At 44.2% G+C, this 20,645-nt stretch overlaps 1 protein-coding gene across 2 annotated transcripts in view; it reads right to left on the reverse strand.

Annotated features, from left to right (window-relative positions):
* Positions 1-20,645, reverse strand: part of CEP135 (centrosomal protein 135) — a 642,577-nt gene that overhangs the window by 442,295 nt on the left and 179,637 nt on the right. For both annotated transcript variants that reach the window (XM_069631620.1, XM_069631621.1), the window contains exon 10: positions 2,184-2,334. In XM_069631620.1, coding sequence (XP_069487721.1) covers positions 2,184-2,334 — 151 coding nt within the window. The remainder of the gene's footprint in view (positions 1-2,183; positions 2,335-20,645) is intronic.

Consider the following 20,645-nt stretch of genomic DNA (forward strand, 5'->3'; position numbering starts at 1 on the left):
GACATTCTTTTTGTATGCGAAAGGGAGGTGGGTGTCTAAGGTTTGGGCTGGTAACTGAGGGTGAGTGCCATTTTCTGGTGGTGATGGCATGGGTATCTGCGACTGTGGTTATTCCCTAATGTTCCTCTCAGGAAGCCTTTGTTTACCCAGGGCAAGATGGAGGCTCAGTTCAGCAGCATTGATTAGCTAAGGCTGGTAGTGAGGTAGTTTGGAATCCTTTTCAGAATGAATTCTAAACTGCCTTGCATTCTAGTATTCATCAGAGCAGGTCACAACCTTTTTAGCCCCAGTAATTAAAGTATTTAAAACCCTCCATAGAACTAGTAGCTTTCATTTTGAGAAAGTAACCAAAGAATACCTATACGAGTATTAATATAGAGAAGGTGCAAGATCCAGAAATCCTCTGAAGCATCGCCGCCCTAGGAAGAAGAGAAGTCAAGCTAGCAGTGACTGAAGAAAAAAAAGCTAAGTGCACTTTCATTTTCAGAAGTTTTAAGTTTGTTTTCTGAAAAAAAGACAAGTTTGTGAAATGTTTAAGTGCAGTTATTTCAAGGAAAAGACTTAGAGTGTTATCGTCAAAGGGGAAGAGTGTTCAATGCATTTACAAAAGTTACACGGCGTAGCAAGCAGAGAGCCTGAACGTCAAGCTGCAGTCTTTTGATACGCGTGTAACACATACTAACTGAGGTGAACGGTCGAGCGATGCCGTAGTCTAGATTAACACACTAACTTGATGCGGTTCATAGTTTAACAGTTTAAGCATAATTACTAGAGTTTCTTTTTCGTTCGTTGTAAGCGCGAGAGGTTCGATGTCGGGCGCGCTCGAGGGAAGGACCTAAAGGCGTAGGCGTGCATGCATGACTCGCATTTCGTCCGGAAGACAATCTGAGAGAAAAAAAAAACAGTAGATTAGAGAGCCTTTGCGCGTATAGTCGGCAGCAGCAATCATTTCTCAATTCTAACTTTACAGCAGTGAATGGAGTTCTGAGTTCAATATCCTAAGTAAGCAAACATTTTTTTTTAGCAGCGCGATATCGTGCAACATTCTGAACTAAAAAGAAACGTAGTGAAATACAATTTTGAATATTGCTGAGGCAAGGAACTGAAGACTCAATGTTTTGCATTTAACTTAAGCCCACTAACCCAGCAGAAGCTGACAATTGCAACAGAGGGAGGTTTCCTCATTACAGTGGCAGGCATAAAACCACTGACCCAAGTTGCAAAACAGTATCACAGCAAAGAGTTACTCTTCCTATTAACCTGCAATATATAAAACACTAAATAGGTTCAGGATGGTGATAAGAAACTGTGTATTGTAGCAGCTCATTCAATGGCATCAGTTCCACTGCGCATTTCCAAGCATAAATGCTCAAAGGTTGCTTTTCGGGGGCAATTAACACAATTCATAATTTCTTAACATGTGATAATCTGATGTTAGGTTTGCAGACATGAAACTAATCACCCCTCAGTAGTCTGATCTCTTCAGATGCCAACTCACACAAAATGCAGCATGTACAGTGTGACAATGGCAAAGACTTACCTCTTCTCCAGCAAGCTCAGACTTTTCCAACTGGAACATGACTAATGTCAAAGGCCCGAGTCGCCAATGAACACATCCTGCATTTAGGGATGTACTTTTTTTGGAGCATTGTCTTCTGCTGTCAAAAATGCCTTTTAGCATACCACAAGTGGGGGAGCTATCTTTCAAGTGCTTTGGGGAGGTTGCACTTTTGGGGCTCTCCATCTTGGAGCCTGCTATTGTGCTGCTCCTGTGCCCTGTTGCAGCTGGGAGTGGGTGAAGGTGGCACCAGGCCTAGCAAATCAACTTAGCAGAGCCAGAGCTGGCAGTGTTTTACGCTAGCAAAGTATCACTCCATTGCGAACACCTTTACGGACAGAAGAATTGGGAGCGTGATGCTGGAACTGACAAGGCCACTGGTTCACATCACTAGTAAAAAGAAATGATTTTTTAATGTATTTTCGGAGTGGTTTGTACTTGATTTGTGGCCTATTTTATATTTAATAAGTAATCCCTAACCTATCTGGTTCCAAAAGCTGAATACACATAGTTAATGGCTCCATTGGTAACAATGGAACGCAGCATAGAGAATTAACGCACTTGTAAACTACCTATTAAGATTTAAAAGTATTCAGGCTACTACGAGCACATGCCAATAATTTACCGGTAGATGCCAGCCTTTCAGCTTTCTTTGACATTCTGTGTTTCTCCTGCTCTATGTGATTCAACATTGTTTCCAGCTTTTGGTTTTCATCGGTTTTGGAAAAAACTTCTTCAGTCAGTCTATTTTTTTCCTCATCACTTTTAGACAGCTCCTGAAACAGCAAAGCATACCACTAATATTAGGTACAAAAATAAACTGCAAAGGCATGAAATACAATGAAAAACAGAAAAGCAATTTGTTTGAAAAGGAAATTATGAAAAAAAACATGCATTATTAAAAGTGTGCACCTTAAGCCCTTACTACCATCTTGATTGGTTGTGTGTGCGCTATATAAATGTCAATGTCAGAGATTTCTCTTGGCCCCGGTAAGTCAACAGAAACAGGAGGGGTTTAAGCTTCAATATGACAATTGTCAGAGAAGAGGAGTTATGGATATCAGCTAGCAGGTGTTATAGCTTTAGAGCAGACTCTACGCCAGATCTAAGGCAGCCTTTAAAAGTTATTGTAAAGTTTCTATTTTATTTTCACTGTGAATGGTAATTTTAGTTTTGCTAATAGATTAAACATTAATGTTGATAGTTCCAACATTTTAAATATGGATTTTACTTTTTAATTTGTTGGTAACTATTTTATACTCCCTTGCTCCTTTGCAAGTGATCTGAAGATCATGAAAACATGCAAGTAAACAACTTTGTTAGCCTAATTAACGCTTTTTAGATTACCATTGGCTAACAGTGCCCCTCTCTTTAGGTGATGTAATTTTGTATGTCCCGCGTCCATTTCCTTGTTGCTCGCCACCTCCCGCTGACCGCCCGCCCACCGTCCCTGAATGGTGCATCGCACCTAGTGCACAAGGCCTATCGGGCCGCTGTGCTCGGAGCTCACCCTGTTCTGTGACCTTCTGACCAGGTGAGTGTTTGGAGGAAAGACCCTCCTGGGCCTCTCCCTCCCCGTTTTTTAGGCTGGATAGGGGCCCCCTGCCCTGGCGCGCAGCCCTTGCAACCCGTCCCCTGACCCACGTCCATTTCCTTGTTGCTCGCCACCTCCCGCCCGCCGTCCCCGAATGGTGCATCGCACCTAGTGCACAAGGCCTATCGGCCCGCTGTGCTCGGAGCTCACCCTGTTCTGCGACCTTCTGACCAGGTGAGTATTTGGAGGAAAGACACTCCTGGTCCTCCCTGCCCACCTCCCGCTCCCCCCTCGCAACCCGATAGGTGCTCTATGCAGTCATAACAAACACCCCAGGACAGCCCCCTGCCCGGCAGCCCCTGCAGCAAAGGGCCCCAAGTCAAAGGGCAGCTCCAACAGACGGGCTCCATATCATGTACGCCAGTGTCCGCAGGGGAAGCCAGTAGCCAGTTGTCAACCAGCAATGACCAGGACCAGTACAATGGGAGTGGTCTAGGTGGGGAGTAGAGCAATTACTCTACCCTGGAAGCCTAACCACTTATCAAACCCATCTAAAACACCTTAATAATAATTAATACCTCTGCTGCCTCCCTCAACCTCACACTATTAAACCTGGCTGTGTTAAGTAGTGTAATCATTTGGTCACCTGTGTCTCCAACCTAGCGGTGTTTAGTACAACGCCCATTTGATCCGTTAGGGTAGGCCTCTCTACCGCTACACAGGACTCTCGGGTCTAGCGGTGTTTGGTATTGTAATCATTGGTTCACTTGTCTCAAACCTAGCTGTGTTTAGCACTACACCCATCTGATCGGTCAGGTATAGGCCTCTCCCCCACTATACAGGATGCTCAAATCTAGATGTGCCCGCTTTCAAATTCCATTGTTGATTGTAGGCCTCTCTCCCACTATACAGGACGCTCAAATCTAGCTGTGCCCTATTTCAAATTGCATTTCCTGGCATTCAAATTGCATTGTTGATTTTAGGCCTCTCTCCCACTATGAGGGACGCTAAAGTATAGCTGTGCCCTATTTCAAATTGCATTGCCTGGCATTCAAATTGCATTGTTGATTGTGGGCCTCTCTCCCACTGTGCACGGCGCTCAAGTCTAGCTGTGCCCTATTTCAAATTGCATTGTTAATTGCAGGCCTCTCTCCCAATATACAGGACGCTCAAATCTAGCGGTGCCCATTTCAAACTGTACTGTTGGCTATAGGCCTCTCTCCCACTATACAGGACGCTCATATGCGACTGACCAACTCACATCTAGAGAGCATCACTGTGGAGTGAGACAGAGATCACTGGCTGATTATTGTGGAGCGATACTATGATTAGGGGCTTGCGCCTCATGAGAAGACACAGTGATTGTCAGTTACGCCAATTAGGACAATTCTGTAGTTACTAGCTATATCCTACCTAACACTACATAGTTGGCTCACTGCAGTGAACCCTGTCCAGGGAAACGCACATTAAGGACAGCCACTGAAAAGACCTAACAATATAACCCTAACAAACCCCCCCTACCACACTCAAGACAGCGACTGAACAAGCCAGCAATACCAGCTGACAAGACCACCTACAGACAGAGCCCTAACTTGTAGCAGATTATTAACTACACCCAGTATTACACCACAAGACAGCCGGACCAAAGCAAAGAACCTACTCGCCATCAACAAACAATATAAAGACCAAAACAACTCTCTAGCTCAAAATTCTGCACAAATGACCTGGACTGAGGGAAAGAAAAAGAGGAGAAAGAACAAACACACCTGAAAACCACCAAAGACACTCAACTGCAGAACACACTCCCACATACATTAACGACAACCGAACCAACGCCGAGAGGAGAGAGAAATCCCTCTACCTAACTCCATACCTCACAAACAGCCGGTCACCAGAATAAACCAACCCAACGCGCAAATCAACAACATTAGACAACCAAACACAACCATGCAGAAGAACAGATAACGCTAGAAATAACAAACAATCAACGCATTAACACTGTACATTACCAAAACAAGAGGAACCTCCACTCGACACCCACAACCTTTTGAAGAAGAACCTGATGAAAACAAAAACCCAAGACTGAACCTGGAAGAACTTTTGGATGACACAGACGCACCTGTAGCAACACCTCAACTAGAGATCGACCTGGCAGGAAACCTTAACACCGGTCAGAAGACAACTCTAACAATAAAGCCCAAACCAAACTACATCTTTAGACTCCACTGCAACCTAATAAATGCAAGATCCATGTCAAAACACTCAACAGAGATCTTTGAACTTCTCTATGACAACGGCATTGACATCCTATTCATCACAGAAACATGGCTGGACGACAACTACAAAAATCACAGTTCAAAGCTGCCGCCCAACCAACTTCAAATGACTTCAAGTAAACAGGAAAAATAAAAAAAGGACGAGGCCTCGCAATAGCATTCAAAGGACACCTGAAAATAAAAACCAGACAAACCGCTCAACATCAACTGCAAAACCATGGTCCTACACCTATCAGCGAATCCAAAAACCAACATCACATTCATCCTGGTGTACAGACCACCGACATACGATGCAACCTTTGTCGATAACTTCATAGAAGCCATCACCAACATAGCCATCAAGCACGAACATCTAATTATCCTGGGGGTCTTCAACATCTGGTTTGAAGAAAGACACGCCAACTCCCAAAACTCACTGATTGGACAACTTACAACCATGAAACTACAACAGCTGGTCAAAGGGGCAACACACTCGGCAGGACACACCCTTGACGCAATTTCCGCCAAGGAAAAACTTATCACCACGGCACCACCGATACAAATTCTGTGGAGCAACCATCTCATCATCCCATTCGTGATCAGACTACCAACTACTCAAGGCCACATTCAGCCCCCCAAACTCACAACCACCACAAAAAGAAACTGAAAAACCGTCAAAGCAAGCAACCTATTCGAACAACTGGAGAGGACTAAACCCTCAACTACAGAACTAGAGCTGGCTGACCTAAACGGGAAAGTGGAGCTACTGGACAAATGGATTGCTGATACAATTGGAAACATCCCCCCGGAAAAACCATTCACCCCCTCAAAAAAAAGGGCAATGGCAAAATGGTTCACCCCACTACTAAGCACCATGAAAAAGGACAAGAAAACAGAGCTGGAATGGAGGAAAGAATACAACCTAGACAAGAAAATACTGTTCCAGAAACAAATTCGAGCATACAAGAAGGAAACGCAAAAGGCGAAGAGAAGGCCTTATGATGACAGAATCACCAACGCCACCAACACACAAAAAGAAATGTTCAACATCTTTAAAGAAATGAGAAACCCACCCGGCTGCGACAACACTCCAACCCCCTCAAAGAAACTTTGCAACTACTTGGGAGACTACTTCCAAGAACAAAATCAACGATCTCTGACAAATCATACAAAACCGACCAACCAACCGGACCTAACACAGAAACACAGCACAAACTCGAAAAACTTTCCTGAAATATAAGCGAGGCATTAGTTTTGCTGGTAAAACACAGCAAGAAAGCAGGATCACTGATGGATCCCTGCCCCCCCTGACATCTACAAATCAATACTCGCACAAGGAACGCCATCAGAATACTACAGAAACCTCCTAAATCTCTCACTAGCAACAGGAACTGTACCAAGAACCTTCAAATCAGCATATATCAAACAGCTTTTAAAAAACACAAGTGTCGACGCAGAAGACCTCCCCAACTACAGACCGATTTGAAACATTCCATACCCAGCAAAACTCCTTGAAACTTATGTATACAAATGAACCCAAGAACATGTAGAAAAACACCACCTGCTAGACCAAGCACAAGTCGGTTTCAGACCCGCAAGAGGAACAGAAACAGCACAGGCTACACCATCCTTAGGCAAGATAGATGTGATAAGATTGGAGGGGGAGTCGCCCTTATCCACAAAGACTCACTATCCATCAGATTAGCAGACCATAGTACATGGGGTGGTAATGCTGATATCCTATCAGCCAAGCTTACGGTCTCCCCCAATAATCTAATCAACATCCACATCCTATACAGACCTCCCGGACTCCAAGCTGACTTCCAAGAGCACCTCTCCCATTGACTCAGCAACAACATTAAAAAGTCTTCCAAAATCCTTCTATTAGGAGACTTAAATTTAGGATACAATGATCCTAAGGATAAATCTGCCGCAACCCTAGCTAAAGAACTCGCAGACTTAGGTTTCTCCCAAAGAGTCCTCACCCCTACTCACCCCAAAGGCAGCACCCTTTACTGGGTCATGGATCACAACTGTGCATCCAACATTACCTCACACACCGCCCTTCCTTGGACGGACCACACATGCATCGAATTCCTCATCCCAACCAACCCTAAACCTAAGACTCTCACCCACGCACCACCTGCCGCAATAAGAAGTTCTAAAAAACCCAACGCAGACAACTTGCGTCCCCACCTTAAATGCCCCTGCCAAGCACCACCTTTCTCTCAGGACCCAAATATACTATCAGCTATCTTCAATGATACTCTCACCAATGCCATAAACTCTATAGCCCCACTTGAAAGTAAGGAGGAAAAAAAATAATTTCCCTGCAGCTCTTGGTTCTCGGAAGAACTCCAAACCCTCAGAGCTCAAAAGCGCCAGTCGCTAAAAAACTGGCAAACGGATCCGAGTGATCTAAATAAGAGCCTCTTCAAACAAACAGCCCTCCAATACAAAAAAGCCATCTTAGCAGCAAAATCCAACTCCTTCAATGATAGGATCTCAAAGGCCAACTCCCAAGCTAAAGAACTATTCGCAATCTTTAATGAATTATTCACTCCTCCGGCTACCGCTGACGAGATAACTAAAGACAAAGCCTGGTGTGCCAGCATTCAGTCCACCATGCTCAACAAAAAACTCCTCCAGAACAAAATCCAAAACCACTGCAAAGCCCTCCCAAACCAAAAAACCAACCGCCCTACACAAGACAAGCGTAGTAATCTCAATCACGCTCAATTCGCCTTCAGAAACGTCACTGAACCGGAGGTCCTTAATCTCATCAAAAACCTCAAACCATCCCGCTGCAAAGCAGACATTTGCCCTCCCAAAATCATCAAGGTATGCGCCAATGACCTAGCACCCCTGATTACTGCCTTCATTAACGCATCTTTCCAAACAGGAACTGTCCCAAACAATCTCAAGGAAGCCTGGGTGCGGCCACTTCTAAAAAAGGCCACACTTGACCCAGCGCAACCTAACAACTGCAGACCGATAACGACAGTCCCGTTCCTCCTAAAAATCCTGGACAAAGCAGCTCACATCCAGATCCAATCATACATAGAAGCTAACTCCATACTAGGCAAAAGACAATCTGGCTTCCGTGTCGGGCATGGAACAGGATCCGCCTTATTAGACCTAAAAAATCAAATCTCACAGATCATGGACAAAGGCAAACCTGCCTTGCTCCTCCTCCTTGATCTATCAGCTGCTTTTGACCTGGTAGATCACCAAACACGCACCACCCACCTCACCCATGCAGCCCATTTCTCTAATCAAGCAGCATCCTGGATCACTTCCTTCCTTGAAGGAAGAGCCATGAAGGTCTACTCCGACACAGCTAACGCAGATTCTACCACTATAAACTGCGGTGTCCCCCAAGGATCTTGTACAGCCCCCACCCTCTATAACCTCTTCACAAAACCCCTCTTCGACCTACTTGACTCCATGGGTGTTGCATATACAAACTATGCAGACGACACTCAAGTACTTTTACCCCTATCTGGACTCTATCACCAAGACGCCATGGCCCTTCACAACATCTATGCCACTATCCAAGCTTGGACGGCAATCAATGGCCTCTGTCTTAACGGGGAGAAGACTGAAATTCTCATTGTGGGCCAGTCAAACACATTATCTAAACTAAGCCCCCAATACAACAACTTCAACATAGACAACTCAACCATCTCCGTATCATCCTCTGTCAAGACTCTAGGTGTTCACATTGATGCAAATCTATTGATGACCAAACACGTCAGCACCATAGCCTTTGCATCAGCGTTCAGCACCAAACTCATCAATGCCATTAAACCCTACTTATCCACCCCCAACCGCTTGGCCATAGCTAAAGCAACTATAGGAGCCAAACTCGATTATTGCAACGCCCTTCTAGCTGGCACCTCTGCCAAAAACATTCAGACTGCAAATCACACAAAACAATGCCCTCAGAGCCGCCATGAGCATCCGTAGAAGAGACCATATATCCCACGCCAGACGTGAAGCCCGGTGGCTCAAGGTCAAAGACCATATTACTCTGAAAATCCTCACCATCACTCACAGGTACATCAACAAAACCGCTCCAGCATACCTATCTGAAGCAATATCAAGGACCACATCCACTCGCCCCAGCAGAGCTCAGTACACCAACCAGCTACACATACCACGCATAAAGAGAGCCACAGCGGGAGGTCTAGGCTTCTCCTATATTGCACCAAAACTCTGGAACTCGCACTCTGCCACCCTTAGAGCTGAAACTTCCATCTCTGTCTTCCGCAACAACCTCAAGGCCACTCTCCTCAACTAGCAGGTGGAGGACTGCCTCCTCCACTTCTGCCATGTATATTGTAATATAACACAAAATGTAATTAACTATATTGTAACCTGTGCATATACTGCTAATGACCATGTAACTATATTGCAACCTGTATATATATTGCTAATGACCATGTAACTAAGTAACTAAGCTTTGTACTGTAACAAGTGCCACGATGTCCTCGGGCTGTTGTGCGCTATATAAATACGAATAAAACAAAAACTATTTTCCATCTGGGACGAACTAAAAACAAACGCAGACTCCAACACGACCTCAGCCCTGATTCTGCTCGACCTCTCCGCAGCCTTCGACACAGTAAAACATGACACCGTAACCGAAACACTAGAAGACATAGGCATAGGCATAACAGACATGGCACTACTCTGTATGAAATCATTCCTAGCAGACAGAACAGAAACCATATGGATAAAACCCTTCAAATCCACCCCACGAGTTAAGGACTGGAGTACCACACAGGTCCTCACTATCACCACTGTACTTCAACATCTACCAGACTCCAGTAATTAGAATCTTCAAAAAATCCAAAATGACATGCTACAACTACACAGATGACACTCAAATCATCTACAAAATCGAAGACACTCAAGCTGATCACTCAACCCTAATCGAGTGTCTAAAAGAAGTCTTTAACTGGATGAACGCCAACAACTGGAAAATCAACCAAGGAAAGACAGAAATCATGATTATATCCGAAAACTAAGAGAACACCTACATTCCATGGCCAACGGAAATGGGAACCGCACCTATACCATCTAAGGTAGTAAAACATCTGGGAGTCCTGATGGACAACACCCTAACCTTAGAACCATAAACAAATGCAATAATCAAGAAATACCTCTTCCTCCTTCACACGACAAGAAGAATCTTACCTTTCCTCTCCTTCACCCACAAAACACCCACAATCGTCGCCCTCATCATGTCAAGAATCGACTATGCAAACAGCCTCTATCTCGGGGTGCCAGAATACCTCCTGAAGAAACTAGAACTGATCGAAAATACAGCAGCCAGACTCCTCCTGAAACTATCCAGAAGAGACCACATCACTCCAGAACTAAAAACACAGCATTGGCTCCCAGCCAAACATCGTATCACCTTCAAAACAATGTGCATAACACACAGGGCAATCAGCGGACAGGGAGCTGAATTCCTAAAAAAAGAAAATAATCTACAAGCCAACGAGACTCCTCAGATCAAGCAACGAAATCCACCTGGAACAAAAACCATACCTTAAGAAAAAACTTGGGGGCTCCTCCTTCTCCCACCTAGCCGCAAAAACCTGGAACAACATCCCAAAAGAAATGAGAAACACCAAAGATCACTTACAATTCAGAAAAATACTAAAAACCTGGCTCTTCAACATCAGAGACTCAAATTGAAAAGGCTAAACTATCAAACGGGAAACACAAAGAACAGGATGACAGAATTTAGGATGACACTTACAACATCTAGAACCGACTAAAGGAAACTCCTACTACAACAAGAGAGACTATGCTAGGTCGAATAGGACATGAGCAACACCCATGACGACAGAAATCAATATCCCTAGCAAACTCCAGCCAACAACCTCACCCGCTCCATAATTGCAACCAGGTATCATACCTGAATAGAGTTGTGTAAATGTTAGCACTCGTCACACTTGAACTAAATTGTGGTCATTGGCATGGGCCTAGACCGGATGCAGTTGTGAATGATGGCACCTGGAGAGAATACAGAAGTTTAGAGCCTCGCCTCCAGACAGCAATTCCAATTAACCAATCCACTAACAACTTCACCCCTCTGCATGCACCTCTCAAACTCTAACTAAACACAACCACAAGCCTTCAAAACAACAATCCGCACGAACTTCACTACACGAACTTCACTACACTGCAAAAACAAAACAAACCACAAAAACTCGCACAACAGCACACAACGACTACCGACCAGAAACACTGCAAGCCCAGCCAACGGTGTTACCGGGCTGTCGCCGCCAACAGCACATCACTGCTCTCTTTCACTTTTCCAGCTTATCCCACAAACTCGATTTGCCCACCCCCTTCCCTTTTCATACCCGTCAGAGCACCAGGGGACCACTCCGGTGGTGATAACGCGCAGTACAAATATCCTTTAACATTAACAGGAACATGTCATCCCTTCAGTGACATCGTATATGTACTCATAAGCTTTGCGCAGGAAGAGGATCACCATGTTAAGATGGTCCTCACTTCCCATATCCACTTAAGTTATAGAGTTTTGTTGCAATAAATCAGCTTACCTTAACTCTGGCCTTACTAAAGTGTTTACAATTAATTGTAAGGGTGTTGTTAAGCTAGATTTTTCTTGGGGGTGGGCAGGGGTTTGCCATGACCTTCAGCCGTGGCTACTGTCCATGTTGCAACACTGACTTAAAAAATGTCAGGCCACTGGTCTACCAGCCGAGGCCAAACTCCTATCCCTAACACTTAATCAAATCCGACCAATCATGTCCTACATCCATGGACTGCAGTCTCAGGCTCCACTACCCTTTTGCCATAGCCAATGCAGTCGATCGCACCTCTTTGAAAGTTTAAAAGACATTGGGCCTCATTACGAGGTACGGGACCGGCACAGTTCATTACGGGATGCGCAATTACGAGGTTCCCTTTGCGGGACCCAGTAAGGACGCCTGGTAAAACCAGGCGTCCTTAGCTGTACCCGCGAGGGGAACAGGGAGCTAATAACGGGCCGTTATTAGCTATCTCCCCATTCCCATTGAGCCCTATGGGGGCGCTAATGGGAATGGGGATGGGTTCCTCCAAAGTCGGAATGACCCGGTTATTCCTCATTGAAAGAACCCGGTACTGGGACCCGGTATGGAGGCAGCCATGCCCTTATTAAGGGCATGGCTTCCTCTGTACTCATAATGAGGCCCATTGACTAAGCTCATGTAGGACATGATTGGTCGGATTTGATTAAGTTTTAGGGATAGTCTATTGCTTACTCCCCTCCATCCCTTTTCATTACCATGATAACAAGCAGCTTATTACAGCTGAAATCATTCCTGCAATAATAAAGGGTGATTTCAGCAGCAGGGAACATTTGACAATTACGGTGGAAAACGCTCAAACATTTAAAAAAGTGCTCCCTGTCCTCACTGGCACTCACTATGTGCCCCCTCTCCACTTTTCTAAGTCCTTTCCATGTGTATTTTCCCCCCTTATACTCTTCGATGCATGCAACTTTTTCCAATCACATCTTACGACATTATTGCACTAATCTTGCAAGGTTCCTGCAGTAAACAGAAAATGTTCTCCCCAGAACTGGCTGCCCACCCCAAAGTCCCCAACTGCACATGTACTGATCTTTTGCCCTCCCTACTGGTCGCCTGAAATTAGCACTCAATTTTTCCTCCTTCGAATATCATGTTGAGCACTTCTCATTTTCGGCTTCCCTCGGTATTCCTGTGGGAATCGCTTGCATAGAGTAACAAAAAAAAACACTCTGGTGCAAAGCACCATAGGAGAGCTATACACGTTTGGTGGCATTCCATCTACGTCAAATAATTTAAAAACTACTGGATGGGTTTACTGCAAACTAGCAAAAGACATTTATTGCCCTTTTCGCCCAACATGGTCCTTATTTGGAGAAAATCTGTCCAGTAGTTTTTACAGTATGGCTGTTCCATTAAAGCACACGCATACACATATATATGTATGTGTGTATCAGTGATGTCATCAATGATATTTGTGATGTCATCTTTGATGTCCTGGGTGTTATTCTTAGCAGTGCACGGTAGTGGCGTGAGTTATGGTTGCTTAACTTACCATAACTGGCGAATTTCAGGGGTTTTTCGATTTTACTTGTAACTATAACGTCCTTTTAACAATGTTTTTTTACTGAATTTCATATGTTTTTATTAGTGCAACTTAACCATAACGTCCCTTTACCAAAGTTTTTCATTGCATGAATACGGCTAGGTTCCAGTGAGTGTGGCACCAAACCATTCCCTTTAGAGCAGGGGGTCTGCATCCTTTGGCTCTCCAGATGTTTTGGACTACAACTCCCATTTAGTCCAAAACATCTGGAGAGCCAAAGGATGCAGACCCCTGTTTTGGAGGATAGTGGGGCTGGCTGTGTCAGTCACATGTCACAGAAGAGCCTTACAATAATTGATGGAAAGTGTGACCCTTGAATCTCATTGGGTGGAAAGAGTTTGTTAAGCTGATCAGTGACTCAAAGCTGTGGTATCCATTCAAGCCATCTGGCATTGCATCGAGAATCTGCAGGCATTTGTATTCATGAGTTTGTTTACTTTTTCTGTCCTGAAATTACTTTGAGCACAGTGATTTTAAAATCAAAGATGTGATTTGGTTCCAAAAGAATTCTCACCCAAGGGCTGTCATTCATGCAACTGTTGATGCTTTGATGATGGGGGTAATTTGGTTGCCGTTTTAGTCCAGTGATAAGGCATGCACCTGAGTGCTGCACGGCTTTCAGAGGGGGCTATTGGGAATCTGGGACTTAGTTGGAGATGATCAGGGCCCGGAAAACTGTTCTGAAACTCAGGAGGGTAAGGGTGTGGGGAGCTTAGACTGCAAGCTGATACATGCTGCTTGGGTCTTCCTGGCGATGTTTGTTTTTTGTTTTGAAGGTCACAGTAGATTGTTAGATTGTAAAGTAGAGAGATTTTGTACTGGGTGAAAGTGGAGGCGTCAATCTGTCGGGTTTTGTATCACCCAACTCTGTACTGGGACATGCATCCTTGGTAAAGTTCTGATTCAATAAAGTTCTACTTAGCGTTACACAAAAAGGTATTTTCCATTCACTGCATCCTTTCACCTGACAAATTAAATGTCACTTTCCCAAACACGTGCTCATAATTCAAAACAGTTGTTGTTTCACACAGTGTCCTTCTTGGTAAAACAAATGTCCTTCTCTTGGCAATGTGGGTTCCAAGTTTCCCCAAACTGGAAACTCAACAAAGGAGAATAGTGCCCAAGTTGCTGCTTAACTACTTTTTTACAGCCTCTACAAGTTTCCCCCACTTGGTGTACCATGTAAGGGGGTGTGCACCCTTTCCACCTCTGTATGGTTTCTTTAGAGCCTCTTGGTAAGGTGGGTTACAGGTCTACTCCAGTTGGTGTCCTGTATAAGGGAAGTTGTGCCCTTGTTGCTTCTGTATTTTATTTGGTCAGCACTCAAAATTACTGTTTACCGTCAACTGTCCTGCTCGGAGCGCCGCAGGGTCACCTTTGACTTGAGGCAAACTCAGTGGTCTTCTTTGGCGTCTCCGCTTCGTTGACGGTTGTTGCGGCGGACCCATCTGCATCCCGGCCACTGTGTTGCCAGCTCTCGCGTACCTTCGGCAGACTGCCTGGTTTTTCCCTGGAGCTCTGACAGCTTAATTGATCCTCTGCGACCTCTCGCACATTGAAGCACCACACGTTGGTTTGGGAGCATGTTTACCCTCTCAGATGGACTCCTCCTTTTGATGCTGCTTCCTGCTGTGCACACTCTGCACTGTTGTATGCCTTCACTTCTCGCATCGGCACCAACTGGCGCACTTTCTTCTGTGCAATCACAGCACTCTGGACTGCCTTTACTACTTCTCCCGCATCTCTCCTCTCCCCTAGCTGCAACTCATTCCTGAGTTTAAATGTCCTGCTCAGGTGTCTTGCTCTGCAACAACTAGGCCACACATTCTGGTTAATAGCACCTTTGATCCTTAATAACTCTAAGCCCTTCTCCCTCTGCCCAGTACCACATGAATTATGGGCCCTGAAGTCCATAATAGATTGCACAGCAGTTACATTGGTTTGTTCTATTTTACAATATGCCATGAATGCTTCAGGAAGAATAGGGGACTCATGAGTTAACAAGGTCACCAATTCCCCCTGATAGGAGTCCCCTCCCACGTGATCCTCGTGCATAATATCGCCCCCAGGGTCAGGATCTGGTAGCTGCCGCCTTCCCCTGGCCATATGAGGGGATGCCCATACCGAGGTCTCAGGGATGATCTCACTAGATTCATCACACTACACATTAGTGGTTCGGCCCAGTTCATCAAAATACGGTGCTTTCTCAGAATCTGTCCACAGGGCTGAACTATCCTGCTTAACACCTACCATGGAAACACATTCTTTATTATGCATTGTGTTCACAGTGCACTGCTCAGCCATGAAGAAACGCCCAGCACAAAGCATGTGTGGACTTTCTAACCATCATGGTTTACATGGATGGCAGTACTAACTCCCAGACTCTAAAGAACGGTTCAAGGGTCTTTATTTCACAAAGAAATTGTTTGCTTTCACTTGTTAAGTTTCAGCAAGGTTCACTAATGAGCTCTCTCAACCCTAACCAGGCTTCCCTATAAACCAGCAATTAATAACACCTACTATCTAATGTAAACTACATCTGAGCTGAGCCAATCTGTGTATTATTTTCCGAGAGGCTGGGTTACAGAGGTGCAAAGTTTTTAAAACCCTCTTTGCCCCACCCTGTTCTCAATTGCAGGTTAGCAGCCATGTGCTCAGGCTGCTTGTTTTCTTTGTGGTTTTCTTCATGTGCTGGTGCGTTTTACTTCCAATATGGTTTGGAGGAAGGGGAAGGGTCTGTGGGGAGGGGCAGGATTCTGTGTCTCCCCCGCTCCCCTCAAGTCCCTTCTCAGTTTGTTTATTCTTGCCCCACCATTCACCTGGGGTCCATTTAGGGTTAGTAGATTGGGTGTTGTGTGTTTCATCTGTTTGGCAAGAAAAATCATAGTTCCTGCCATTCCCATGTTCAATTACGTTCTTCTGGCTCTGGTCAGGGTCCAGGGTGCATTCTGGGAGTTGCTATTCTGAAAAAGACAGAAGAGAACTCTGGCCAGGAACAGTACTGGGAGGCATTGTGTGACAGTAGATGGTGCCCACATCAACATTCAAGGCACATGAGATTTTCAAGGTCCACAAACACCCTCCACCGCCCCAACCCAACTCCCACCCTCCACCTCTTGGATGACTCCAGCTTTTGGTTTGGTGGGACACCGGTCCCAGGTTTCGGGAGGTCTCTGTTCCCCCTTCATAGGCTCCAGTCCCTGACCCTGCCACATATAATAAAGTAATTACTACTATTAAAGTTTGCTGATTATCATTGCAAATGATAACTGGTATAGCCATTCAAACTATAAGTAACAAAAAACGATTTGTTCATCATGTCTGATAAAACGAAGGTGTTCATTGTAGAAATGCACTATGTCAAAGCAAGTATCTTGGAGCTGAGCTGGTGGCACTACAATGTTTCCATCACCTTCTATGGGACTATTTGGGCTACCACTGTAGCTCCTTGTAGAAAGACAAGGTTTTAAATAAGCTGTTGGAATGCCTGTATTGGACTACACCAAAAGGTACTTGCCGATATAGCTCTGTACACACCCAGCTTTGTACCATCTACGTTTTCACCTATGTCATCTAAGCTTTGCAGTGCTGTAAACTGAGCATAGTTTAATCTCGGACACTCAACAGAGTATGGTTGAAGGAAAGATTCCTCTCCTGAAATAGGTGGTTTTGCTTAAATGCAATCATCTTCTGGGAAGAGTTCTATAAAACAATTTCTTTCATTGTCCTTGTCTGCCCAGTGATTTCCTGAAAGAAAGGAAATGTGGTGGGGTGGCTGCTCTAAAAGGTTAGAAGGCATGTTTTAGAACGCTAGTAGACTAGTTCATGCAGAGGTTCACTTTCCGCAGTAGTTGGAGGATCAGTTATGAATGCCGGATTTAAAGACATAGGTTATGTTGGCACAAATCAGTATCTTGATACGATGCAAATGAACATTGGTTTCATCAAAGTCCCTGCTCTTTTGATGGGAGTTATTAATTATTGATAACCTGAGAATAGGCAATTAATAACAAGGCAGGTTGAACTTAAAGAGATAGGTGTGCATACATAGTTAAGGGTGTGACACACTGGGTCCTTTATGGGACCTAAAGTATAAAATGTTCAATCAGGTTAGAATGATGTTTTTTTATTTAAGGTGGTTTGTAGATATGTGGGAATGAATATGGTGATTGTGGTTATGATATGAATGTTTGAGGGTTATGTACTGGCAATTATTATGTTGAGCAGGTTTTCTCTATAAAGTAAATATTGTGTTCAGTACTTATGCGCTTTGTTAAATGAACAGTATGGTTCTTAATTAAAAGTGTATGAGCAATAAATTACATCTTTTATGTCAAATAACTTGTCTATTTAATGCTAAGGGTATCTTACGGTGTGTTGTTCATGTTGGTACAAATCAACATAACATACCATATCTTAAAGCCCGGTATTGCACTGCGTACCACTACCATTTGCATGGTCTCCAGGCACTCATGTGGCTCTGTAAGAATGTGGGTGGTGTAGGTTATTGAGGGAAGAGGGATAGGAAGGAGGTTGTGCTCTTCTGTTGGTTCTTGCAGGACCAGGGGAAACTGACGTCTGTGCGTGTCGGCTTTCTGAGTGTGCTTTGATTGTGTGCAATGGATTATTTTGTCCAGAGGGGCAACAACCAGTGTCTGGTTTGTTATTTGTGGCAGTTTGTTCTAGTGGCGGATGTGTGGCTAGTGTGTTTTGAGTGTAGCAAGGCTACCCCATATGGGCATGTGTGGTGCATGGAGGTATGCAGGAAAGGAGTGAGGAGCAGGAGTGGTTAGTATTTAGTAATGTATGGTTGTTTTATTGTTGGTTACAGGGTTTGAACTGCCCCATTTGTGCCTTGGGTATGGGTAGGAGTTGTGGGAGGTGCCTGTTTTTATGCTTGTCTCAGTGACTTTAATAGCCAGGTTTTCAGTAGTTTTCTGAAGGTTAGGTGATCTTCTGTCGTTCTTATTCCCTTCGGTATTTAATTCCATAGTTTGGCTAGCAAACTAAAGAATGTGGTCCCTTTGAATTTCCTTTTCTCTTAGTGTTTCATTTCAATTTGGAGGTCACTGCTCGATCTTAGATTTGTTCTTGGTTGGTAGCGGTTGATTATGGCTTGGAGAAAATCAACTCATTGTTCGTGTAGTGATGTGTCTTACAGTAAGTTCTACATTAGTGTGAAGGGCAGCACGACACTGTACCAAAAGTAGAGCTGGTGATATAAGCCTTATTAACTTCCCTCAAAGCCAAGAAAGGCAGATGCAAGCTAAATCCTAAACTCAAAAGGGGGCATTGTTGCAACGAAAACCCATGTAGAACTTGAATTTGCAAGATGTTATTTGCCAGATGTGATATTAAATGTCATCTGGATGTGATGTGTGCAAAGTATATGGCCAATAATCCAAATACACACAGATAAGCTTTGCCTTCAATGTGTAACCTAATCGTTCACCAACAGTAACAATTTCAGATTTAGCTATGTGCTTACGAAATGCCATGAAGGCTGAAATGTCCTTTTTGTGAAGATTAAAGCTCTATAAACTCCCCTCATCTTCACTGCTTTACATTTAGAATTCTACATTTTGCAAATCTGAAAGTCTCCTGGAAAACACTTGTTCAAATAATACTCCGACTTTAGGGGTGTAACGGTATACTGTTATAGATAACGTGAATAGCTTAATTGAACTAGAATAACCGTCACGTTGTTTATACCGTTATATCATTTTAGGGCCTGCAGCTATTAAGTGAGCTTTTCAATCTGATTTGGAAAGGCTGCAGTAAGCAAGTGCTGCACATTCTGGATCTTGCACTGTGGGATGTGGCGTTTGGTAGACAAGAGCATAGGGAAGGCGAGTCAACATTAGTAAATGCAGCTTTGATGCTGTGACCGCTCTTTCTCTGATCAGTAGAGTCGAGTTAAAGATCAGCCGATTTGTAGTTTTCTCACAAATTTGAAAGATGGGGAACTACACATCCCAGAATTCAAAGGGGGGAATAAACTGGATGCCCTTCTGATGCATGTCCACAAAAAACGTTAGCTCTGTAGACTGTATGACCACTGGCCCAATCAGTGCTTTGTGCAAGTATATAAACTGCCCCCCCCCCACTGTCCTCCATGTAGATTTACACATTGGCACTAGAGTTGTTGCTTCGCTTGATCCTTCACATGCCTTCTGCATATGGCACTGGACTCAAGCAGGCAGGACAGATTCTACATTCAATTTTCTGTATCCAGAACAATGGGGCTGAGATATTTCTCAAGTCGATCCTCGATTTGTGACACCACCCATGAAAGCATTCCTCCATCTCAATTCACATGACAAGGGTCCTAATGCGCTCAGACCTGGGGGAAATGGTAATGATGGGGCTGTGGTGATGTGGTGGTCTAGGCCATATTTGTGCCTATATGTCTTTTAACTTTGTCATTTTCAAAAGGTTTGTGTGCCACTATCTTTAAGAAGGTAAATGAACATGTATTGCAAGAATCAAGAAAGAAATCAACAGCGCCCACTGAACGCTATCCTGTTAGGATAACATGGCCAGTGGTGACTCCAACATCAGACCTTTATAATACACCAGGCAGATGGTAAACAAGCTATAGTGATTTGAATATGCAACCTTTCGGTGAGTGTGTGTTGGCTATGACATTTTGACAAAAGAAATGACATGCATTACTCACCGTAATAGCATTTCTGACGATTGTATCTGCTTAGATTCACATGCTGTGCATATGGTCCAACATCCAGTGATAACCACGGAGTATTGCATCTCGTCTTTCGGGGACCGAAAGGGGATGTCGGCATAGGTGTGTCCGTAACACTATCCCTATCTTGACATGTAGTGTATCCAAAATCCCTCATGCGCCGAGGTCCCTCCGATTGTATTTGTTCTGCCATGAGGGAGCCCAAGGCTATAGTGAGTGAGTACATAAAGAGAGAAAGTAGTAAGACGTCTATGTTCCTTCCACCCCGAGCGGGGAGGTAGGGAGAGCGCATGTGAATCTAAGCAGATACAATAATCAGAAATGCTATTACATTGAGTAATGCATGTCTTCTGATGCTTGTTAATCTGCTTAGAATCACATGCTGTGCATAGACTAGCGAGCAGTACCCAGAGTTGGAGGTGGGTTGTG

Source organism: Ambystoma mexicanum, chromosome 6q, assembly GCF_040938575.1.
Source record: "Ambystoma mexicanum isolate Mex_15411 chromosome 6q, UKY_AmexF1_1, whole genome shotgun sequence".
NCBI classification, from domain to species: domain Eukaryota; kingdom Metazoa; phylum Chordata; class Amphibia; order Caudata; family Ambystomatidae; genus Ambystoma; species Ambystoma mexicanum.